The following is a 26386-nucleotide window of genomic DNA, read 5'->3' on the forward strand; positions in this document are numbered from 1 at the left end:
GAAGAGCTAAAAGCCACTATTAGAGCAACCTGGGCTATCATAACACCTGAGCAGTGCCACAGACTGATCGACTCCATGCCACGCCGCATTGCTGCAGTAATACAGGCCAAAGGAGGCCCAACTAAATACTGAGTGCTGTACATGCTCATACTTTTCATGTTCATACTTTTCAGTTGGCCAACATTTCTATAAATCCTTTGTTTTTATTGGTCTTCAGTAATATTCTAATTTTCTGATATGATGAATTTGAGATTTTCATTTGTTGTCATTTGTAATCATCAAAATTAAACAAAATAAACATCTGAAATATATGAGTTTGTATGTAATGTATGAATATAATATACAAGTTTCCCTTTTTAAATGGAATTACTGAAATCAATCTACTTTTTCATGATATTCTAATTTTATGACCAGCACCTGTATACTCCTTCTCTTCAGTTACTGTTTCTCGATTCCTCAATAGCTACGTTGACATGCGCAAAATTTCCCCGATCCGATCCAAACCTTGGTTGATCGGAAATTCAAAATCTCCGTTTACATGGACACTAAATGAAATGATCCGATCATGACGTGTGTATACATGTACCAAGCGTTGGATCAGATTAAATCTTTTAAGCATGCGCAGAACTTCCTGCCAAACTTGGCAGTTCTGTGTGCGTCTAGTTTTTGGGAGGCCTGACAAACGATGCGCTCGGAGCGAGCGGAAAGAAAAACGGAGAGAGGAGGAAAAAAGCGCTTGGCAGCGAAATGTCCGAGAGAAAATGTAGAGAATGAGCGATTGAACCGGCGTGGGAGAGCAAGTGGGCTGTGGAGTGAGAAAAGAGGAAGAGGAGGAGGATAAATTCCTGCTTCCTGCAGCTTTAAATGAACTTGAGTGTATAAGTCGGCGTTCCTAGACTCCTCCCGCCATGTTGTTCACAGCGAGAGCGAGAGCGACCGGTGGTTTCCTGTTGTTGACAAGGCGGAAAAACGTCACGCTGACGTCGCACACAAGCGCAGTGAAGATTATTTTACTCTTTAGATCCGAATGGGTGTTTACATGGACGCCAATCAGAATGGCGATCGGCAAAAACCACCTCTCTCTTTCGGAATTAAATTTATTTCCGATCGGACCGAATCGGATTAGAATCTTCAGTCTGACATGTTTACATGAAACATTTTTGATCTGATCAGGCCTTCAATCCGATTATTTGTGTCCATGTAAACGTAGCTATTGTTTCTTTGCTCCTGATGTGTGTTTTCCCTGGAGGAGGTCTTACTTTGGAGATGTATGAGCCCTTGACATTTGCACAACACAAATCCAAAGTTTATTTTCTCTGGTTCAGCAGCTCTCAAACTGTTGGAACGTTGGTGAGGTTGCAGAAAGTAAGTGATTAAAATCAACAATTGTTGCCATAAATTTATTGGCTTTTGTCTATGTATCTTAGCAAAATCATTGACAATTTGACATGACACACAGTGCAGGAAACAGTGTAAAGTGGAATGTAAAATGTTATCTGAACAACACTGGTAAACTCCCTGGACAAATAATATGGATGAAAATCAACTGTCAACATTTCAATATCTGGGCTGTAGAGACAAATCTTCACAAAAACATGACCTAGTTGACACCACCTGTCGTTCACAAGAACTGCCTACCCACCTCCTTTGAATTTTCCAACCTTCTTTAAATCTCCCTCTGCTCATATGGTTAGAAAGCCTGGCAGAGTCAGGGATATGACTCTGCAGCCACATTTCAGTAAAACGCAATACTGCATCTGCGATATTCTGGCTTGGTTTTTGCGAGGGCTTGGAGTCCTTCTAATGAGAAATTTTTAGGTATGAGTTAATGCAATTAAAGAATTGCGGAATATTATTAAAGATTAGAATTTTTTCAAACGTCAGATATTTCAGTTATCCCCCATTATTATAAAATATGTTTTACTGGCAGACTGTTTTAAAGCCTTTATTTAAAGTAATGATTTTACAATGATTTTAAAACCAAAGAAAAAACATAATATAAGATTTAAGTATTACACACCAAAAAAATGTTTCATACAAACATGCATTTGAAAAGAATTATACTTAAGATTCTGGTTAGCTAAGATGTTCCTAAAAATATATATATTTTTTTCTCACTTGTTATGAATAGGATAAGATATTTCATAGGTTTCACACCGTGTTTTGAAGAATATGTTATAGATAGAATTGTCAGTCTGGTTTGATCAGTCTAAGGGCCTGATCATCAGGTTTGCGTGTCTTAAAACGTTTGCCAACATGTTTGTATGCGCAGAGCGGATCTTTAAAAAACTTTGCAAAGTGATTTGCGTGTTTGCCTTCATTAATATGCAGATCAAATTCTAATCACCAACGTGCAAATTAAGGGGTTCAGGATACACAAATATAAAACCGGTACCACAAGCAAAGCGGTGTTCTCAACTGCGTCTGCAGTTTTTGTGTCTTTTTTAGTACTTCTGAAAGTCAGTATATCCACACTTTCTTCTGAGTATTTCTGTTGTGAGACAGAGCTTCCAAATGAAGCCCAGGGTCATTAAAAACAAGGTAGCCATCATTTAGTACTGATACGGAGGGGACAAAAACTGGTTGTAACTCTATTGTCATTAGGAAGCAACTGTTAACCAGTGTACAAACAGTGTTTGCAAATTGTTGAATGTCACTGTTGATTCATCACAGGGTTATACACAACACTGCCAAAAATGATTAAAACATGGTTGAAGCATCTGTTTATTTTAGTGGCTGTTGGGACGATGAACTGTTAATTTTAGCTGCTTGCAACAAAAAAAAAAAAAACTATTTCCCATTTTTTTCTTCAAAATAAAAGTCCCAAACAGATAAAACAACACTTAAAGCACACATCTTCATGCACAAGGGGCATAACTAGGGGCATATTAAGGGGCATATTAAAACTACTTTATTCCCACTGATCACAGCAAATAAAGCTGCAAGGTGTATTTATTACAAAGTATTATTCAAACCTGGGAACCGGCCGTGAGAGACACATCGCTGATGACACAGGGCTGTGATTACTCCTCTGATACAGTTTATTGACGCATAAATTAACTTAAAACATAGGCAGGATAATAATCTGGATGAACTGACTGCAATGATTAAATTTTCAGGTGGACTTTCTCACTTAAAAAGATTTAGATTATTTAGATGAAAAAACACCTGCGGAGGTGAGCCCGGATGCGCCGCGGCCCAGAGGCTGTTGTTGAATTAAGTTTTCAGGTAGAAAAATAGAGCTGGAGCAAAACTGAGTATGATTGTGCTTTATTCAAGTATTTATTACAGATTATTAATCAAACCCCTCAAAGTCCTCATCCTCTGTTTCTGAATTAAACAGCTGCGCTAAATCCGACATGCCAGTTTCCCCTTCTTCTTCGTTTATTGACGCATAAATTAACTTAAAACATAGGCAGGATAATAATGTGGATGAACTGACTGCAATGATTAAATTTTCAGGTGGACTTTTTCACTTAAAAAGATTTAGATTATTTAGATGAAAAAACACCTGCGGAGGTGAGCCCGGATGCGCCGCGGCCCAGAGGCTGCTGTTGAATTAAGTTTTCAGGTAGAAAAATAGAGCGGGAGCAAAACTGAGTATGATTGTGCTTTATTCAAGTATTTATTACAGAGTATTAATCAAACCCCTCAAAGTCCTCATCCTCTGTTTCTGAATTAAACAGCTGCGCTAAATCCGACATGCCAGTTTCCCCTTCTTCTTCGCTGTCAGAGTCACTTTCCGTGCCGGGCGGCTCCTTGGAAATGATGCCGGCTTTTGCGAAAGCTTGAACAACAGAGCCAGCAGACACGTTAGTCCAAGCATCAACAATCCATCCGCAAACGGTGGCGTAACTTGCCAGGCGCTGCGTTCCACTTATCCTAAAACTGTGGTCTCCGTCGGTCATCCATCGCTCCCACGCCGCTCGCAGCCTTACTTTGAACGGCCGGTTCACACCGATGTCGAGCGATTGAAGTTCCTTTGTCAGACCCCCCGGGATAACGGCGAGCACAGCGTTCATTTGATTCACCTTTTTTTTCACATCGGCTGTGAGATGGGCATGCAGCGATGGTGATGCGTGGAAAAAACCACCTGGTCTCCTCACATAGGCTACACCTCCCTCAGCCACGCTTTCATCATCTCCTCATCCATCCAGCCTTTTCCATTTGCGTTAATATCATATGTCATCAGAGCGCTGTGTCTGTCTCGCTGTCAGCTCCCAGATCAGCTTCTCTGATTGGTTGATGCGGCGTGTCCAGCAGCAAAACTTCAATTTTTCCATCTCGAGCAGCAGCAGCGCGTTGGCAGATGCTTAAACGCTCCTGCTGCTCAAAACGCGCTGCAGGACCTTTTGCTGCACCTATACGCGCGTCAACCATTTACTTTGCATGTAAACTCGCTGCTTCTGCTGCACCTGCTGGGTCCGGTTCACACCGATGTCGAGCGGTTGAACAGCGAGCACAGGGTTAATTTGTTTCCCCATGTTTTTCACATCAGCTGTGAGATGGGCACGCATGGAGTTACATATTAACAGCGATGGTGATGAGTGGAAAAAAAAAAACACCTGGTCTCCTTACATTCAGCCACTCTTTCATCATCTCCTCAATGAGGTGGTCTCAAAAGTCGCAGTTACAACACACATAGGGCGCACCGCACCATAGGGCACACTGCACATTTTGAGGGGAAAAAAAGACGTTTAAGTGCGCCTTATAGTCGTGAAAATACGGTATGCCTTGGTGTTTTAAGAACATACTCTTTAATATGCATAAATCTGTTCTCTCGGAGTAAGGAAAAGCCATGCACTTCTGATGCACCTGACACAGTGGCTGATATACCTCCATATGATCTATGGAGATAAAAGAGCATCTTCTCTGTAGGTGGAGAAGCAAGACAGAGCTGGAAGGTAGAGAATATGGGATTAATGAGTGCGCCCTAGTCAAAGAGTTTTCAATGCTTTTTTTTTTATGTGTTCCTCCTTAGTTTTATTCTGCAAGGTGGGAATAACATAGCTTTCTTTGAAACTAAATTTCCTATATTTGTTTTGTATGTTTCTGAGCAACATTCCTCAAAGTCTAAATCTGTTTAACAGTAGAATGGATTATTGCAGCTTAGGTCCCATAGGAGATCTTAAAAATGGAGATTTCCTTTCTTGCTTTGTATTACTCTTTTAATCTTTACAACAAATACCACAACTGCTTTAGTTTAAGCCTTTGACATCCATTTACAAAACTTAATCCGCATATATTCTTCTTTATCTAACTCACAATCTGACTAAATCTGTGCTGTTTTCTCTTAATATCATATCATGTTTTCAACAACACCATTAAAAATTTTGTCACCAACAAAGTTCTACAGTTGGGGGATGCTAATGAATTCTATTTTTAGCAGTCTGAGATTATTTTTTTAATGCAGATTCACAAGCTGTTTCTGCAGTATGACCGTATTTGTATTACATACAGTAAGCGCTGTACAGTATGCTTGTCTCTTGTTTACAAGTAAGTTAAGACTGACTTATGTTAATAAATAGGATATTTGATTTTATGTTTTGTTGTGTTAGAAATACGTTATTTTACTTCTACACATCCTGCAAATGATGAAGCTATTGTCACTTTTTTGGCCTCAATAGTTTCTCTGGGTAGCACAATCCATAACAAAACCCCTATGAGAATCTGGTAGGACTTGAAACTGATATAAAAGCTTGTGATCCAATCTTAGCTTAAGCTATCTGGCAATGAAGGTGGGCAAACATTTCATTGAAGTGAGGTAACACTACACGGATACATGCTTATAGCATTAACAGCCTGGGCTCCTTTAAGAGGTCAAGCGACCCATATCATGTTTTCAACAACACCATTAAAATGTAGCCACCAACAAAGTTCTACAGTTGGGGGATATTAATTAATTCTATTTTTAGCAGTCTGAGATTTTTTTTTTTTTTATGCAGATTCACAAGATGTGTTTCTGCAGTATGACTGTATTTGTATTACATACAGTAAGCGCTGTACAGTATGCTAATCTCTTGTATATAAGTAAGTTTAGACTATCTTATGTTATTAAATAGGATATTTTATTTTGTGTTTTGTTGCGTTAGAAATACTTAATTTTAGTTCTACACAGTCTGCAAATCTGGTAGGACTTGAAACTGATATAAAAGCTTCTGATCCAATCTTAGCTTAAGCTATCTGGCAATGAAGGTGGGCAAACATTTCATTGAAGTGAGGTAACACTACACTGATACATGCTAATAGTATTAACAGCCTGGGCTCCTTTAAAGCTACAGTGTGTAACTTTTAGCGACATCTAGCGGTCAGACTGCAGACTGCAGCAACATGAACATCTCGCCCCCACCGCTTCTCCCCCCAACAGTACGGCGAGCGTTACGGGACAAAATGTCTTCCACGACGTCCGCATCACCTACCTTCTCAAGTGATGAGGTTTGTTTACATAGATAATTTTACAGATAGTATTTCATTAGTCTGTGTAGGGTATAGATTTCACGTAGACTTAAGTTATTTTTTCTACATCGTTGTGACGTTTGGCGATCTCGCAATCGCTAGTTTGTTGGCTCTGCGCTGCCGTAGCGCAAAGATGTCTGCCTCCATGGATGCGAGACCCGCTCCTATGTAATTATAAATAACGAATTCTAAGGCAACGCAAATATTAAGGTTAAGAGGCTGAGCTCGTAGATGATGATAAATAACATAGTTATGTATAATATATTAGATTTCTGACTGTATATCCCTGTAATTATTACACACTGTAGCTGTAAGAGGTCAAGCGACCCATATCATGTTTTCAACAACACCATTAAAATGTAGCCACCAACAAAGTTCTACAGTTGGGGGATATTAATTAATTCTATTTTTAGCAGTCTGAGATGTTTTTTTTATTTTTTTTATGCAGATTCACAAGATGTGTTTCTGCAGTATGACTGTATTTTTATTAGGGGTGGGTATTGCCAAAGAAGTCACGATTCGATTCGAATCACGATTCACAGGCCGCGATGCGATTCTATCACAATGCATCACGATACTTGAATTATTGCGATGCATTGCAATATTTTCTCCTGCATGTTTTGTTTTTGAATGACTCGGCGCAGTATCCCACGGCCGGAAATGCTTGTTACACAAAGCAGCGTGCGTCAACACATTTACAGCGACATTTACTGGACTGGAAGTTGTATTACACTTGTTTTTGGCTGATGTTAGCCAACCATTCATGCAATTTTATTTATTCATTTTTTTAAATTAATAATCGATACTTGGCGTCAAGAATCGATGCAGTAGATCACGAAAATTGGAATCACGATGCATCATCATGACGATTATTTTGCACACCCCTAATTTGTATTACATACAGTAAGCGCTGTACAGTGGGCTAATCTCTTGTATATACAGTAAGTAAGTTTAGACTATCTTATGTTATTAAATAGGATATTTTATTTTGTGTTTTGTTGCGTTAGAAATACTTAATTTTAGTTCTACACAGTCTGCAAATCTGGTAGGACTTGAAACTGATATAAAAGCTTCTGATCCAATCTTAGCTTAAGCTATCTGGCAATGAAGGTGGGCCAACATTTCATTGAAGTGAGGTAACACTACACTGATACATGCTTATAGCATTAACAGCCTGGGCTCCTTTAAGAGGTCAAGCGACCCATATCATGTTTTCAACAACACCATTAAAATGTAGCCACCAACAAAGTTCTACAGTTGGGGGATATTAATTAATTCTATTTTTAGCAGTCTGAGATGTTTTTTTTTTTTTTATGCAGATTCACAAGATGTATTTCTGCAGTATGACTGTATTTGTAGTACATACAGTAAGCGCTGTACAGTATGCTAATCTCTTCTATATAAGTAAGTTTAGACTATCTTATGTTATTAAATAGGATATTTTATTTTGTGTTTTGTTGCATTAGAAATACTTAATTTTAGTGCAACACAGTCTGCAAATCTGGTAGGACTTGAAACTGATATAAAAGCGTGTGATCCAATCTTAGCTTAAGCTATCTGGCAAAGAAGGTGGGAAAACATTTCAGTGAAGTGAGGTAACACTACACAGATACATGCTTATAGCATTAATAGCCTGGGCTCCTTTTAGAGGTCAAGTAACCCAAAGTCAGTGGAAAATACAATTCTGACAGCCAGGTTGTGAATCGCTCCCACTTGCACCCATACATGCCAATCAAACTAGAATATATCCTTAAAAACAAAATTAACATACTTGTAATTTATAGATTTATTTTTATAAAGAGCAGCATGGCATTGTTTAATGAGACTTAAATTAACTAATGACACCATAATAACTTAAAAAAAAAAATAACTGGTATTGCCATTTATTGGAAATTTCCAACTTACTGACTGTAGGGATGTTGCTTATAACAGCACTTCTGAATTGAATATGCTTTTAAAAGTCTGAAAGTTATGAATTTTAATTTATTTCATACAAATCAAGTTTATTTTCCCCATCCACCCATGTTCATTGCTAGTCCGGCACAGGAATAAAACTGAGAGCAACAAGACACATAACCATAAACATAATGTTAAAGTACGTAGTTATCCTGAACATTCCACACATAGTTCTGTTCACCAGAAAAAAAACAAAAACAAAACAGATTGAAAGTACTTGGAGCAATTATAAAAAAGACTCTAGCCCTAAATTAAATCCTTGATTTTTTTTTTTTTTTTCTTTTTAGCTGTGAGGCAACAATGTAAATACCAGTAGATTAAACATTGGAATCACTACTGTAAATAAGAAAATTCTATATAAGTAATTACAAATTAACAAGCCCATTTAGTCATCAGGTGTTTTGTTTTCTGTATTCTAAACAGGGAAGTTGGAGACAAACTCCAAAGTGACAGTTCCAGTTACAGTATCAGCTTATGGACGATTGTATTCTCCATTGTCCATTTATGACTACTACAGCCTTGTGGCATGATTAAGAAATTTGGGGCATAAATTGACAAAAAGACAGTATAGGGATATGAGGTGTATTGCCATACAATATTTTATGTATTGCAAGACAATATTATTTATGCTGATACCATAACAAAGATGATATTTCCCGATTTTCAGAAAATAGCTCTTTAAAGCTACAGTGTGTAATTTTTAGCGACATCTAACGTCCAGACTGCAGACCGCAGCAACATGAACATCTCCCCCCCACCGCTTCTCCCCCCCAACGGTACGGCGAGCGTTACGGGATAAAATGTCTTCCACGACGTCCGCATCACCTACCTTCTCAAGTGATGAGGTTTGTTTACATAGATAATTTTAATACTGCCATCAATTGTTCAGTACCGTCTCAGTTCATCTCTCTCAACTTGCCGTAGTTACTTTCGAGCGTAATGGGCGATCTCGCAATCGCTAGTTTGTTGGCTCTGCGCTGCCGTAGCACAAAGATGTCTGCCTCCATGGCTGCGAGACCCGCTCCTATGTTATTATAAATAACGAATTCTAAGGCAAAGCAAATATTACGGTTAAGAGGCTGAGCTCGTAGATGATGATAAATAACATAGTTATGTATAATATATTACATTTCTGACTGTATATCCCTGTAATTATTACACACTGTAGCTTTAAAAGTTCACAAGAGAACAGCACCAGGATAATAGACTCATGGACAATGTGCTGCCAACCATCGGCTGGGATTTTACTGTTAAATATAAGTCATCAATCAAATTGAAATTTGCATATAAATATATATTTCTTTTAATTTGAGATCAATTTGTCCATATTTACAATCAGGAACAATATTGTGTAATGAACAGTCTCAGTATTTGAGAGAATTTATTATATCTTACATCCCTTAAAGACGGCACACATTCAACAGATACATTGTATATATACAGATATTTTAAGAGAATACATATGCAAACATTATTGGTTAAGCCTTTTGTCTTTTTCTTCTTGTCCCTTTTTCATGTTTTCTATTAGTTTTGACTTCTTTCCCTTTTACTCATGGTCTTCCTCATTCCTTTTTACTTATTTTCCTCCTAGTTTCCCCTCTTCCTTTAGCCATTGTCTTTTTTCTTCTTTATTTCTTGTACTCATACTCCTCTCTTTTTTGTTTTACCCTTCCCGTCCCTTATGTCGTCTTCCTCTCCATGTTTGCAATGAGGAGATCCATCTCTGTAATCCTAATTTCTTGTTCAATTAATTTTCAAGCTATTTCTGCTTATTAAAAACCAAGAACCCCAAAATAGTTTTATGCAAATATTTTTGATGAACTGTGCATCTCTCTTGTGAGATGAATTTCTATGCCAAAACTCCTTACAACATGGTCTTGTTGGCAAGCTGGAAAACACATCATGACAGGTTCTAAAACAAGCTGCATGTCATAGGAAAGACCAGTGATGCTACAAATGCACGATTAATGCTTAAACTACCTAACATTAAATTCATTCATATAAAATTAGCCCAACCTTAAACATCTACAGCGGTAAATGTTAACACACAATGTTATAGCAATTTTATTACAAAGCTATACTTCTGACGGGGATACTTTCATTCAAAGTAAAAGTTATGAAAAAAGTTATGAGGTTCTATTATTTTTGATGCATAACTTAACACATTAAGGACTAAAACTAACTTCCAAAATTACTTGTAAAACCTAGGAGGGATTTTTAGAAAGAACCCCCAAAGCCTGAACTTTCCCTAGAAAATCAACATAAAAAAGACTAAATGATTTATATCTCATGAGCTACAGCAAATAAAAAAAAACAAAAAAAAACAATTGAAGCTTTCCTCAAAATGAGCCAAACTTTTCAGTCTTCAATGTGATAAATAAATACTTATCAGCATAAAGGGGGACATATTTCCCTTTTGATAGATTTTATTCTCCCTAGTTGTTTATCCCCACAGGACTCACCCTGCCCTTAAGGTATAGTACATTTATCAATATGCGTACTTGTATGTTCTCATGTTCTTGTGACACTTCATCAGCCTCAGCCCCAGGACTCTTCCAATTGCCAAGACTGAAAACACAAGACAGAGAACGGACACAATCCCTGGATGTTATTTTCGCTCAGCCCTCTTTACTGAGCATGCATCAGGAGACTTATGCATTCTCCAGACTTATCAGCTGTCCCAGCATGTATTGCGCCAGATGCAGCTTCCAGGGGAGCACCTGCGTAGCTCACAGTATTGTTAAAAGTTCACTGTTCTGTTGCAGTTTTTCTACCAAATTTTGTTTTAAGATAATTTCAGGTGAGAATATTATACTTTTAGGCATCACTATATGGCCTATTTACTAAGTTAGTGTATAATTGAAGAAAGAGTACCAATGTTGAGAGAAGCGTGGCAACCAGCAGACCTCTGAGGCAAACCACAGCCCTCTCTTTGCCTAGTAATGTATGAAGTACCACTGGCTCTGATTGTGTTTCTTTTCCCCCACTTGTTTTGTTTTTTGTTTGCAAAAAGTTCATGTGATTTGTGTTTATCTGATTAATTTCTTTTTTTTTTTTTTTTTTTACCAAATACTTGCGGGAATAACTTTAACATGTTTGTATTCCATACAGCCTATTCAGTAAAACTATAAACAGTTGTGTGTTTAATAATTATTCCCAGACTAAATTAAAAAAAAAGTAATTTAAAATTATTTAGAGATTATAAATAAATGCTGATCCAGATGTACTGTGCATGTAGCAATGTCATAAGTATGTTTCTGTTCCAATTTACGCAGATTTGATCTGCGTGCTGCTTTCTAACTTTTAGAGCAGCTTTCTGCTTTCCCTCTCTTTTTTTCCCCTCTTTTCAGCACCACCAGGGTATCTTCTTTTTATCACCTTTTTTGTTTTCATATGCTTTTCTGCCATCTTCTTGGACTCTTTCTGCACATGCTCCGTATGGACAGAACCTATGTAGTGGAGACTGAAGGGAGTCTCCTGAGACAACAAGCTTTTTATTGGCCTTTTGTGAGATGATTTTAAATGAAAAACATAGTTAATGTGCGCAAATAAGCGATGATACAGACATGCAGAAATTCCAATTAATGTTTCCACGCTCCACGTATTCCCCGTGGCTGCTCTAACTTATAACTAAATGGCTTTCCTTTCACTTTTGTACAACTTTTGAAAAACATAGTTTCTTTTGCGATTATTTTTCTTCAAAGCTTTAAATTGTAGGTTACTCCAACACTTTTTAAAAAATAACTTCAATTTATATATTTTTTTGCTCTTTGAGTAAGTTCCAGCTACCAAAACCTTTTAGGATGCCAAGCAAGCAACGCTCGACTACTTTTAAAGTTGCTGCTTAGAACATCTCACCTGATTTCTTTTTCTTCCACAGATTGGCAAAGCAGAGAACTGCAAATCGGATTCCATACATTTGTGATTGGATGTGAAAACACTTTGACCCTTCAAAATTGAAGATGATGTTGCTATGGAAACTGCTGCTGCTGCAGTCACTTATGGGGTGCCTGGCAGGTAAAGTATCTTATTAAGAACTTTTGATGCATGCCAAAGCTGCCTTTGTGAAGTCTGACTCCTTATTCATATGTATTTGGGGCAGGTGGCAGTATGAAAGCTGAAGTTTAGAGAAAAGCAGCTTCAGGTGGATTAGACAGATGCAGGCATATTTTCTCACTGATAATATTAAGAAAAGAATGTAGAATCAGCTCAGCGGGGTCTTTATTGTTAAAGTAAACCTCTAATGACACAAGGATATTACATTTCAGCTTCCCATGCATTTATGTGTTTGCCTTTTGTTGTTCACCACACTGATCCAATAGTCCTAAATGTAAATGAGAATGCAGAAAAAATGTTGCTTGAGTTCAAGTATCTCAAGCATTAAAATAAGTTTTTATTTTATGATGGGGAAAAAAAAACAACAGTTTATTAATCCAAGGTTCTATAAAACCTGGAAGATTTGGTATAAGATAATTCATTCAAGCATTCACTATGGGCTGTAAAGGGAAGTAAAAACAAATGTTTAACTTCAAGCAATACAGGCCTTTTTATAGATGTGTTTACATTAAGGCCTGCAACTGAATATTGCAGACACACATAGAGGCACTCAACAGTATGACGTATACAAGAAATAAAAACAAAACATAATTACCAACATGAGTAACCACATGACTATTGAGGACTCAATAAAACTCTTATATACATTTAGCCATTCACCAAAAACATATGGAGCTAATATACTATATTATAGTGTACCGTTTTCTACATATACTATACTACACTGCCAGTTTAAAACAACCCTATAAAGTTAATTTTCCTATATCCAATATGGATGGATTTTGGCTTGGGTTAATTTAACATCACAGGTTAGATTATTGGTTAGGGATCCAAACCAAAAAAAATAAAGAGCTTAACCCTGGATTAAAAACAAATAATCCATCCATCTGTTCATCCATTTTCCCATCTGTCTACTTTTCCTGATTTTTTTTCTCTTCAGGGTTACCACTGTCAGGGACAGCACTTCTCTGGCAAATAACAATGAAAATGGGATGTTTTTATTAAAGAGCTAATGTGCTAAGACAGCATTACGTTCCAAAGCACAAAAAAATGTGCATGAAGGAAGGTTCTTGTTCTTTTGATGTGAATTATCCCTGTATTTTCATTATTGTCTAGTTTGCTGTTGGGGCTGTAGCGTTTTCACCTGCCTGCCCTGTGGAGCCCATGACAGTCTTAGGGGTTCACATCCTCACATGTGCAAATAGGGAGGTAAATGTCTTTTTAAAGTCTTAGGGAAATGGCTCTTCCAACGGTTGCAGCTCCGACGAATTATTGATGATTATCAAGGGGGCCGGATTGTTGTGGTGGAAGGTTTGCAAGCCTTTTGGTTGTGGCCGGTGTCCCGGAAGCATCTTGCTAACCAGTTAGCAACTTAGTGCTGGTAGGTTCCCAATGGGAAATTACATTGGGACCAAGTAGCACTTAGCAACGACACTGTCAAGGAACGCTATGGACAGCGGCAACATGCAAGCACTGCATGAAAAGTGAGATTTTCGTCCCCGTAAACTCCCGCAGATCTGCCTGATTTTCGTCAGTTTCCGACAATTTGCAACCCGTGCTTGTCCGCGTTTGTCGTGCCACAAATTGTTGGAAACGGACTCTGACGTATGTGGAGAGCGATCAGCTGTACTAATGGCCCTAATTAGCATATGAATGCAGCAAACCCGCGCGGCTGGCCAGGTCTGGCTTGAATAACCTACTCAGTATTGGCTGAAACCACTATTCTCAAACAAATGAAATCGCTCGTGATTGGCAGCAAAACCACACGTGGCCACGCCAGGCTTTAATTTTCTTACTGAGTATTGGACGGAAACACTTCTTTTTAAACAAGTAAAGTCGCTCGTGATTGGTTGGCATATATATATATTTACATATAAATTTACATATATATATATTTATTCATATATATATATATATATATATATATATATATATATATATTTATTCATTCATATATTTATTCATTCATATATTTATTCATTCATATGGTGTGTATTTATGTTATCCTACACTACTACACAATTATTATGCTACCATCAAGGACATGAATGAATTTATACAGGAAATGAACATTTGCCAGGAAGCTGTTTATGCAAAGAAAGAGCTTTATTGAAACACACACACACAACTATATACAACGCGTATCCAAACACATGCGTTTCTAAAAATTAAAAGTCCGTGAACGGTCCGTTTGCTTCCTCGGGGTTGGAGGTAACTGGCAGCATTCCCTCCGAGGCAGGTCCGATGTGCAGACGCCTACTGTGCGCGGCCCTGTACTTCGGCATTGCTTCTAACCGGGACTGCAGCTTAACACATAGTTCAGTGAGATCCGGCCTACGAAATGGCGGCGACCGTACAATCCATCCAGAGACACCGCGGACGACGGCGGACTTCCAGAGTTCCACTTCCTCATCTGCTAGCACACTCTGCCTCGCTTTCAGCAGCTGAAAAAAAAAAAACAATGAATCAGCGCACTGCGTATGGACACAACACATCTATTAATGCACCTGAAAAATAGTCACCAAATAAAGTCTTACCCTCTTTCTTCTGGCCCGACTCCGAGCAGATTGCCTCCGCACGCAGCGTGTTGGCTGGCTGCGTATATCTGAAGCTCCTGCGTACCGTCTGAAAATATGTCTTACAGGCAGCTGGAAAACAATTAAATGAGAGTGGTATAAATAAAAAATCAAACGCAAGTCACAGTAACAAGGAAGGAGAAAACATTAAAACAAGTCACTTACACACAATGTCGTCTTTATCAACATCGTGCAAATCTGGACTTGCTGATATGGCTCTGAGCAAATAGGAGGTCACCGCCTCATTGTGAGGCGACAGTAGTCTGTGAAAACAAAATGATGCTATGCTATGATCGGTATCTATCCGTATCCATTGCCTTTTACCGCAGAATGAAAGCATATTCTTTAAATCTTACCCGTGCTCCGGTTCATAGCGCCTGCAATTAGTCTCCGAGTTGTGAAGACGGCGTACTGCTTCCTGTGAATCACAAAAAATACACTTTAATAAAGCTTGTTCTTGCAAGGCTACTATTAGCTGTAGCTTAGGCTAGGCTGCTATTAGCCGTAGCTTAGGCTAGGCTGCTTTTAGCCGTAGCTTAGGCTTGCCTGCTTTTAGCCTAGCAGGCAGTAATCGAACATATATTTACCGCTAGCATCTCTTCTTTGAGTTCGTCTTGTTCCATGCAGAGTTGCCATGGCGTCCAAGAGGAGTTTTACCCCGAAATCCAGACGCTCCAGACCGCCTGCACAAAGCAAAGCATACATCCTCCACTGTGGCTGCACACCGAGTTTCTTGGAGATCGTAGAGCGCATGCGCGAGATGAACCAGGGTTTCCGCGGATCAATAAAAATAATAAAAAAATCATTCATTTTTTTTAAATCAAGGCCTTAATTGGCACTAAAATGATTTAAATATGTTTATCGAAGTATTTATAATTCTTTAATAAAAAATGCTTATAAAAACAATTTCGTCAGATATATTATATCGCTCCAGGCGGAGAAAAAGCTAGAGGATATATATATACGTATATATGTGTGTGTGTGTGTTTACATACATACAGGAGTCATGGAACTCTGCTTACAGCTCCTTCATATTTCATGTACACTAATAACTTGTGTACATGGTTCTTGTTGATGGCATTGAAATAATTTCAAATAGCATTCAATTAGAGTCACTCATTCCTGTATGAACCCTGTGAGCGCTTAATTTATTATGACATATTAAAAAAATCCCACCATCATCCAGCATATGTTCAGTTTCTGCCCAAATATATATTTATATTTTTGTAGATTTTTGTAACGGGGATAAGGATAATTCAAAACTGCTTTTTTTGAATGAACTTGTTCTCTTCTCCCAAACATCTCTTTTCATTCCTGTAATAAGAAGTTTCTTTTGAATGGACTTGATTAAAGTTTAAGTCCCTCGGTATAAAATAAATATTTTGATGGGGATGAGAAATCTGCTTCCTCGTTGGTGAATAACCAATAGTTTGGATCCAATCATTTAAATAAACGGTGTTAGTTTTTTTTTTTATATATAAGAATTGTGCTATAATTTCTAGTCACCGATCTGTTGCTGCTATATTTTAATTTGACGAACCGGAATTTGTCGATGTTCTTTTTCCTGTTTGGTGCGATTGCAATTGCGGATCTTGACCTGGCCGGACCTTATGACCACAGTGTACCAATCTTTTGATGGCTACTTCCAACAGGATAATGCGCCATGTTATAAAGTGAATCATCTCAGACTCATGTCTTGAAACTTTTCCACTTAAGTTATTGTGAATTGAGCATATTGACAGACAACATTTTATTTTTTATCTTAAATGCAATTTTTTTTTTTTTTTTATAATTACTGCTCTAAATGTATTGCTCTGTCAGCTAAAGATCTGTTTTGGTCTCTATACTTTAATTAAATAAATCAATTCAAGCTAAAATGTAAGAGGCTATACTGAGCCTGATCTCTTTGTATCAGAGATGTCTTACCTTTTAGAAAAATGTCACTTGGAGTAAAAACCCCCCTGCAACCCTGATTTGCATTTGTATAGCTCACAGCATGTTCATTTACATGTTAAAGCCTCCCCTAGAATTCCATGGGGGGGAGACATGGGGGGAACACTGCCTAACCAAGTCCACGTCAATTTCTGACAATTTACGGGAGTTTTCGGCGAAGCCTGCAAATTGTCGTAAACTGCCGCTAACCTGAAGTTCCACGACAATCTACAGTGCCGCATATTGACGAAAATCCCACTTTTCATGCAGTGAAGAGGAGGAGAGTTTTGTGTCGGAGGTCGTGGATGAGTCTCCACCGTTATACATTTTTTTTCAGAGGAGGAAAGAGCGGGCACAAAGTTGTTGTGGAAGAGGGCGCCAGGGCGGCAGAAGGATTGTTTGGTGTAGAAGGCTTACAGGCGTACATGTTTGAGCCCTTGCCTCACAACGCTGCCAGTTCTGTTAGCTCTACGCCTGCCGAAGACACAGACATCCATCCCCATCCCCATCAGTCAGCGATTATCCACACCTAGGTTTTCACTAAATGACTACAGTTGATTTAGCAATTATAAATTTTATTAGGCTACATCATTATATATTATGCAGCTCTGCAATTATAAACAAAATTTGTATTCACAGATGACAGGACCATCGGTCACTACACCTGCAGCTTGCATGTGGGTATCAAAGGGATGCTGTTTCAATTTGTTATTTCGCCCAAAGAAAGAACAGTTAGAGATCAACATGCTATTGAAATAAGATCTTCAACAGAAAATGGAAAGAAAGTCCAGCAAAGCTCCTCTAACAATACGAATTTCATTCATTTCACTCCATTATGGCTCCTTGGCTTTATTATATAAATGTATGGAATATGTGGGTTTAGGTCTGTCTGAATTTGTGAAGAGTTTTGCCATTAACATGTTTATGTTTATGTTATGATAGAGATGGAGAGTGAGATAAAGGGGTGACAGATGTGGTCTGGCGATTTGCAGTACATGTGTGCATGTGTATTCAAAGGAGATGTAGAAGAATAACGTGTTGAATTGGCTGATGACGAACTCATAATAAGCATTTACATCTTATGTTGCACCTCTCGCCTTAATCAGTAATTTTAATTGTCTGTTTTCAGATCAAATAATTTTTCTTTTAATATATTTATTTTTTACTTCGGTAACAATGCAACCAAGTCGATTTCAGCTCTTTCACTTTTTACTGGTCCTTTAATTTCACCGCTCAGCTCTGAGTCAGCAGAACTTTGATCTGTGATCCAAGTTTTTCGTATTTTTTTAATGTATTTTTTTTTCTTTCTTATTTGTCTTTCAATGCCTAATCTTAAACGGAATCATCAGGGGGTTGTTGCACCAAACAAAGCAGCGTAGTCACCACAGCTGTTAACAGAAAAGTGTAAAAAACTAAACAAAAAAAAAATATGTTTGCAGTACTTCACTGTTTAAGAACATTTTTGAGTATTTAAGTCACTTTGAAAATACTTAAAGAGAATACCCCAAAGGACCACTATCAGTATTACATCAGTGACATAGAAGATTACGGTTTGACCATATCAACCAGAGCTTAATACCACAAGTTAATGGAATTTGTATTACATTACACTTTTCTGGCCACACTGATCACTCAAAGCACTTAACACTTTAGCCACTTTGATCCATTCACACTCAATAACATGGACACCTTCATACACTTATATGGAGGTTGGTAGTCCACTTGAGCGTAAGAGACCTGCCCAGGGGTACACCATCAAGTGATGTGCCAGTGTTTGATCAAATTGTAAAAGGACTTCTATTCACACCATTCAAACTAAAAAAGAAAACTGCATCAAATGTCTTGAAAAAACAAGAGACTTTCTAGTCTTTCTGTTAAAAAACACAGATTGAGGTTTTCAGTGTTTGCCAAAATGTTAGTCTTCTTTTTGCCTTCCTTGTGGTATAATGCAGTCAGATTCACTCACTCACTAAAATCATGGCATATTAAATCCTAATATGAATTAAATCAATGAAATTGTGTAGAATAAAATAATAAAAATCAATCTGAGAAAGTTTTTTTCTATCAATGTGGTGTGAAAACCATAAAAATTACACTAGATGGGTAGTAGGAAAGGTAATTATTTTTTATAGAGCCACAGTTTAAGAAGATTAAATTTGGGGTTAATTTCTCATGTTGACATTTGAAAATCTCTCCAGGCTACGTTCAAATCACCATCATTCACTTACAAAGCAGTAAAGCTAAATTATTGCTTCATTATACTGTGGTGCCCATTTTAGCCAGAGGGATCTGTGGCATTGACACATTTTGATGAAAGACTTTAATTTATCTCCTTTACAAATTCGAATGGTCACCTTAAAGGATCTGTGGAATCACTCAGTGTTTAATCAACAGGTATTAGGCAAATCATTAAGACAAAAGATGTCATATTGATGAGGAAATCCGTCTCTCGTTAATCAACCCACAGCAAGTTGTCCACCCTCCGTGGTCTTACAAATAATATTATGATATTTCTATGAGTAAAGCCTGATTGTTGTATTTGCCCTTGCAGGGTTCTCTGGGCGTGTCAATACTTGTCTCGTGGCAGCTCTAACAATCGCACTTCTCACAGCTGATGGCTGGTGATAATTGACCAGTGTGCTGCCTATTCCTCATGGAGGTGTTGAGTTCACAGCAATCATTTCTGTTATGGAGAAAAGTGTCAAGAGGTGCAAACATAACATGATTTGGTATGTGTTTTCAAGAATCGCATAATATTGTTGGAAACCCCAGTGGTGTTTCTTTTCTCTGAGCAACAGATTTGTCCTTAAAGTCGTAGTCATACCATCCTGAAGTGATGAGAGTTTTGAGTCCAAAATATACTTTTTAAAGTACATTTTTAATTCAGCTTTAAGACTTTAGTGCGAGGAATTTTTGCTATTATTTTATCACATATCATTTTATTATAGCATTATTGTTATGCCGATTGAAAAAATACTAAGCGCTACGCTAATCTTTATCGACCAGTTTATAAATATGTATTGATATTGCAATTCCTATGTATTGCACAGTCCTCAGTAATGCAATGGAAAGTGGTCTCATTAAGTACCTGCCACACATGTAACAACTTTTAAGGAGAAATGTGAGCAGTCACCTTTTAATGTAAAGTCTATATATTAGATCCAAAGTTAAACTTTCATATTAGTTTCTTGATGTAACATTAATTGCATCCATAACTGATTTCAAATTTTCTAATAACCAGTGAGGTAGTCCAGGACACACAATGGTCTCTTTCTGTTTTTTAGTAAAACCAAGATTTATAATTTCTGCAGTATCAATGTAATTATAATTTTAAATAGTTTATTTTCTTTTGGGTGTTGTCAAAGATAGTTTTGGGATTTCCCCCACTTACTGGTAATAGCTGTGGGTTAGGTTGGTATGATCTTTTTCTTTTTAAACAAACAAAAAAAGAAAAAGTCAGCTCTTTGGTTGTTTTTTCTGTTGGTGTCAGAGGGCTAGACGTTGCCAAATGTATGCCAACAATTTGAAACTGAGAAGGCCTACATAAGGATGGCTCTTCACAGACACATCTGTGTTCTCCTAGGTAGTTATTTTGCATAGGTTCACTTGATGTTGTTTAAACTAAAACAATTATATTATTAATGCCCATGATTCTCCCAATAAATCAATTTTGCCTCATTCACTGTGGGCCAGTATGAGATTCTCATTGCATGATAAAAATGATTTAATTGCACTAACAATTTATTGTTTTCTCAATAAAAATGGGAAAAAAAACACCATGGCGACATTGCTCTTACACCAAAATTTAAAACTCTATGTAGACTATGTACACACTGCTAATAAAAAATATATATCCCTGTTTGGATTAAACATATTGATAATGGTAATATTATTGTTAAGCAAACATAGGATTTACTTTCATTAAATTCAGTAATAGTTACTTCTGATACATTTTTTGGTTTTCTTTTCTGTAAAGATTAACCCCGAGAGTCTAACAAGTTGATATTAGAGGCTTTACTAGCTGGGCCATCAGCTCTTACAGCCAGCCTGTTAAAGCGTGCATTGACAGGGACGTCAATACTATATCTTCATCAGGATAAAAAAAAAATATCGGAATGTATCCGCCTGCATCTACAATCTAAGATAAAATCAGGCTGAAAGAAACACTAACAGCTATAAACCAAAGGTTAATAATAGATGGGTCTGTTGTTCTCATACCTATTGTTATGGACTTTTACTATATTTAAGTAACTTTTTATAATACCACACCACAAAATGAGTAACAAAAGTTTTTATAATTTTGTATTGGATCAATATCGGTATTGGTATATTGAATATTCAAACCTGAAATATTTGTATCATATCAGAAATAACTAAATGTATCGGGACATCCCCAGTTTTAATGTTGCAATAACAATTGTAATTTAAGTTCAAATTAAACCCTTATCACCTTATCAGGCCCAGGCCTACAGATAATACATCATTAGATTAGTGTTTGAATAAATTAGGCTGAAATTAGGCAAAAAATATAGCATTAGAAACTTAAAATGGCCTGTGCTTAAAATAAAGCATATTTGTATTAATTTAAAGATACTAAAGTTTCGACCCAATTAACTGTTATTTCAACAACTGTAGATCCAGCTATGACATTTTTTATTTGTCAGTTCAGTTTCCCTCAGCTTTGGTCATATACACTGTGATCAGTTATTTTCATCATCCAACTGAACTTGTGGCTGCTCAACTCAGAGATTTCCTGATCTGTTGAGCCTGGTGTTACCGTTGTTACAAATGTCAAATGGATTTAGAAAGAAACTCTGTTCTGCACCACTGCCGAACTGGGGCTTTGGAAATCATTTGTATTTCGTAGATTCTCTCAATGTTTGAAGGAAGTTCAAACATCCCCCAACTGAGAACATACACAGTAGCTTGTTTAACAAAAGCTCAGAGATTTGGAGCTGGCTTTATTGATCTACATAAAAATGGCACAGAGTTTTACAACAGCTCTAAAAATAATGCAGAGGTTTTCAGCACAAAGAAAAAGATCAAATCAGCATAACAAGCTCTCTGCTTTTGTGTGTTGCAATTGTTTTTTCCTTTTCACACTGTCTTTTAAGAGTACACCACATGAGAGCTTATTTTAACAAAGACACCTCACATCTATATTATTATAGCAAAGATTGAAAGTTCAGTGGATTCAAACAGTATTTTGCACATACTGTATATAAAGGCAATATCAGCCCTAAAGTATCCTTCAAGGATACATAAACACAAACCTATGAAATTATATATACCCTTGCGTCATGTTCAGATTTACAAGAAATCGTGTGAGAATATTTCCAAAAACTATTTTGCTTTTATTGCCTTAAAAAAAAACTAATCTTCTATTGAAGTGACATAATTGTCAAAGAAACGAGGACAGATGGACCCAGTATTCAAGGAGAGACAGTCAGTAGGCAAGGCAATTCTCAGACACTCTGTTAGTGGGAGAAACACAGGTAAGTGACCACGCTCATCTGACAGAAGATGATTATCCGAGTTGGTCACTTACCTGGTTTAACAGTCCAGTCCAAGAATGTCCGCAGTGCTGCAGTCCCAGAGGTCTTGCAGGAAGCCGATCCTGGTCAGGGATACAGAACAGGCAGGATTCAGGCATCGTAGAGCTTCCAGGCAGATTCAGAGTCCAACAGAGTCCGAATTAGCGATGGGTATTGGCAAAGAAGTCATGATTCGATTCAAATCACGATTCACATGCCACGATGCGATTCTATCACGATGCATCAAGATACTTGAAATATTGCGATGCATTGCGATATTTTCACTGAACACTGTAAGAAAAAGATACAGCCCTTACCAGTGGCTGACTGGCTGGGTATGATCTGGATATTGTCTTCAATTGATACATAACTGAAAGCAACTGAATTCATACATAGCTGTATTTATTGAAACGACTTTTGGAGGTGTTGCCATGAAAACAATTACTGGACAGAAATATTAGTATTACTGGCGTGGACACACTGACAAAAAGATCTTAGGATTCATCAAACTTAAAATAACAAAATAAGGATAATCAGTGCCGTTTACATGGCCTCAGTGGTCCTTTTGCAAATGACGTGCATCATATCAATTTCATTTTTACCTTCTTTGTTTTTAAAGCCAGAATGCATCCAAGCATCTGACTTGAAATGTGATGGAGCCGGGGGGCGAATTTTCTCAGTCTCCTCTATATTTTGTTTACGAGTGACTCGTCTCAGTATCCTGTGGCCGGACATGCTTGTGACACAAAGCAGCAGGCGTCAGCACATCCGCAGCGACATCCGTTGGACTGAACGTTGTATTCCACCTGATTTGGCTGATTTGCGCCAACCATTAATGTATTTTATTTTGTTCATTTTTTATTTATTTTTTATAATCGATTCTTGCCTTCAAGAATCGATGCAGTAGATCACAAAAATTAGAATCGCAATGCATCGTCATGACGATTATTTTGCACACCCTTAGTCTGGAAGCATGACCAGGCGGTCACGCACAGGAGCAGACAGGATCAGGTGCAGAAGGGGAGGCTCAGTGGAAGAGGGTAGTCAAGACAGGACGTGGAAACAGAACTGAATGCAGAACTTTTCAACTGGTCTCCAGCTTGGAGCCAGGCTTACTTGGATAAAAACTGAACCTCCCGGCATACAGAGCCAAAAAACCAGAGGGCTCAGCAGGGGAGGAACAGTGGACGAGCAGGAGATGAGACAGACACAAAACCTCTTTCCACTGGCCGCCAGGATCCACCTTGGAATCGACATAATAGACAGGCTAACAGAAAAACAGTTAATGATCTGGCCCAGAATGCTCAGGATGAACAGAATATAAACCAAAGGAAACAGGTGAAAGGAATAAATGATAATTGAGGCAGGGAGGGAAAACGACAGGTGAAAGAAATAACCAATTAAGGGAGAGCAAACAGGCCAGATCATGACAATAATTTCTAAAAAAAAGGGGACATTAGCATAGGATGTTTGTTTTGAACTTGACAGTTTCAAATTCAAAACCCAGTTCGGTCCTTTAGTCACTGTCTCCATTGATAAGGCACTTCACGTACATTGTCTACTGATAGTGGTCAGAGGGCCTAGTGGGACATGTTTACGGCAGCCTCACTTCTGTAGCCAGATGAGCTTTGGCTACAATATAATTGTAAGTGATTGAAAGTGTTTTGTAGTCACCTGACTCAGAAGAACAGTATATAAGATCAGACCATTTACCATTCATCATAATTACAGTACATTTTTTCAGTTGGGAAAAAAAAACCCATGTTGAGGAGTACCGGTAATAGTTTTAAAAAATATCAGTGGTATCACTGCTCAGTCTTTGGAACCCATGCTCTTTGAACTTTGTACACCTTCTGTTTGGAAATAGGAGAGCTTTTCAAGGCCTTGACAGATGTCTCCACGTCTGTTAATGAGTGTTTCTGAAACCTTGTGGAATAGTGGCCATTTGATCCTCATTTGTTAGCTCATTTGAGCGATGGATTTATACAATCAGAAATGTACAGTCTACATACTGTAACCACATAAATGGCGGGGTTATAGTCCACTGGTTTCTTATTGTAAGGTAGAAAACAAAAGCCAATAAAAAGAGGAACTAAATAGGCTTATCATCAGTACAGTTATGTGTTCCTGATGTTCCTGAGTGATAAGTTATTTTAAGAGGAAAATTGATTGATTGATTGATTGACATTATTGATCTCACAGTGGAGCAATTCACTTGTTACATCGGCTCAACTGTCAAAAGACGGTGCCAAAAGGAGGAAAAGATGCATTGGTATATACTATACAGTATATAAGGTTTGTCCACACATATATAAAAATTGTCATAAAAATTATATAACAAAATTATGCTGAAAATGATCACTGAAAATGTGTCATTCATGAGCTACAGAGTACAAAAAGACAAACAGGCTATGTTAGAAAATTGAATCTATATAGGTGTATTCTTTTCACCTTTAGTTACGGTTCAATGTTCAGGGTATTTATTTGTAGTTCCATGGTCAAATTAATAACAAAACAGATTTTATTTGTCGTTTTGTTTACACAAGCGTAAAACAAAAAGAAATTTTGTTTGGAACAGCTCTCTGGATGATTTCATCTTTTTTAAAAGTGCAGCCTTGCAAAATAGTAAAGAATAAAATAAATATATAAAAATATTAATAATGGTGATAATGACATTTTTCTTCAGGAAATCTGAAAATACGATATTTCTAATTTAGCTTACTGTCTTTAGACTGGAATAATTGACAAGTGTTAGGACATTATTTCGTTTTAAAGTTTTTATGATGCATTTGGATCCTTTTTTTCTTGATTATTACCAGTATTCATTTCTTGATTTTACATACACAACTCTGCTGTTCTAATTGTTGGACATTCATTTTTGTCTCATCTGTCAACAGAACATTCTCCCAGAAACCTTGTGGCTAGTCAACATGTAGTTCAGTGAATTCCAGTTGGGCTTTTTTGCATTTTTTTTTTTGAATGAATGAAAGGATAAAAAGAAAATAAAAATCCAAAAAAATAGTTATTTAAAACATAGTGAATACATACAGCGTAATCCATAAATAGTATATTTCTAATCAGTTTGATTACCACAACCTCAAAAATGAAAAATGCTTACTAAACAAAACAAAGCATTTTTTAATTAAAAGTCAGTATGTGTAATCATGCTTAAATGACCACAACACACATCATAACAACAACATAACAAAAATTGAGAAATTGCAGTAAAAATAACAACCCTTTCATCAAAACAAATAGGGATATCTAATTGGAACTGAATTTGAATAAATTGCTGTAAATTTAAACACATCATCTGAAACAGGATTTTTAAGTATAGTGAGAGACGAAAGAGATGCTCAGATCAGTCAAGCCTCCACAGAAAGCCTTAAAAATCTGTAAAGGTTTATTTGCGGACCAAACTCTGGTAATCAACCTGTGTGTGTGTTTTCACTTTATGTCATGAGCCTACTTCTCCATCTACATCTGACTCACTATTTACACCTTAAAATAGAGATCCTAAAAGGTTTAATTTGATATATTGTCCGATGACGAGAGAGAGAACTTTGATAGTGAGGCTAGGCTAACAATAACAGTGAGAGACTGCCACCTGTTATTTCTTTCAAATAAAATGTACCTATCAGAATCTAATTAGCCAATGCAAATATTACAGGTCTGTATGTGAGCATAGGCAAGAAATGTAAATCTGCATCCTATTTTCCCAGCAGCAGCAGAGTAGGCATGATTTTTCGTATCAGTGTAGCTGGTGTTATGGTTCAGTCACAGCACCTCAGGCAGCAATGGTTGTTTAGAGTAGAGGCCACAAACTGGCTGTGTATTACAATGCATAAGAATATTTTCCTCTCTAATGCATCTTAA

At 37.3% G+C, this 26386-nt stretch overlaps 1 protein-coding gene across 2 annotated transcripts in view; it reads left to right on the forward strand.

The window, feature by feature from the left end:
- cntn4 (contactin 4) overlaps positions 1 to 26386 on the forward strand; it is a 266498-nt gene that overhangs the window by 24700 nt on the left and 215412 nt on the right. For both annotated transcript variants that reach the window (XM_038289034.1, XM_038289035.1), the window contains exon 2: positions 12293 to 12429. In XM_038289034.1, the coding sequence (XP_038144962.1) occupies positions 12375 to 12429 (55 nt within the window). In that variant the 5' untranslated portion in view covers positions 12293 to 12374. The remainder of the gene's footprint in view (positions 1 to 12292; positions 12430 to 26386) is intronic.

Source organism: Cyprinodon tularosa, unplaced genomic scaffold (assembly GCF_016077235.1).
Source record: "Cyprinodon tularosa strain WSP-4 unplaced genomic scaffold, ASM1607723v1 ctg261, whole genome shotgun sequence".
Lineage (NCBI taxonomy): Eukaryota > Metazoa > Chordata > Actinopteri > Cyprinodontiformes > Cyprinodontidae > Cyprinodon > Cyprinodon tularosa.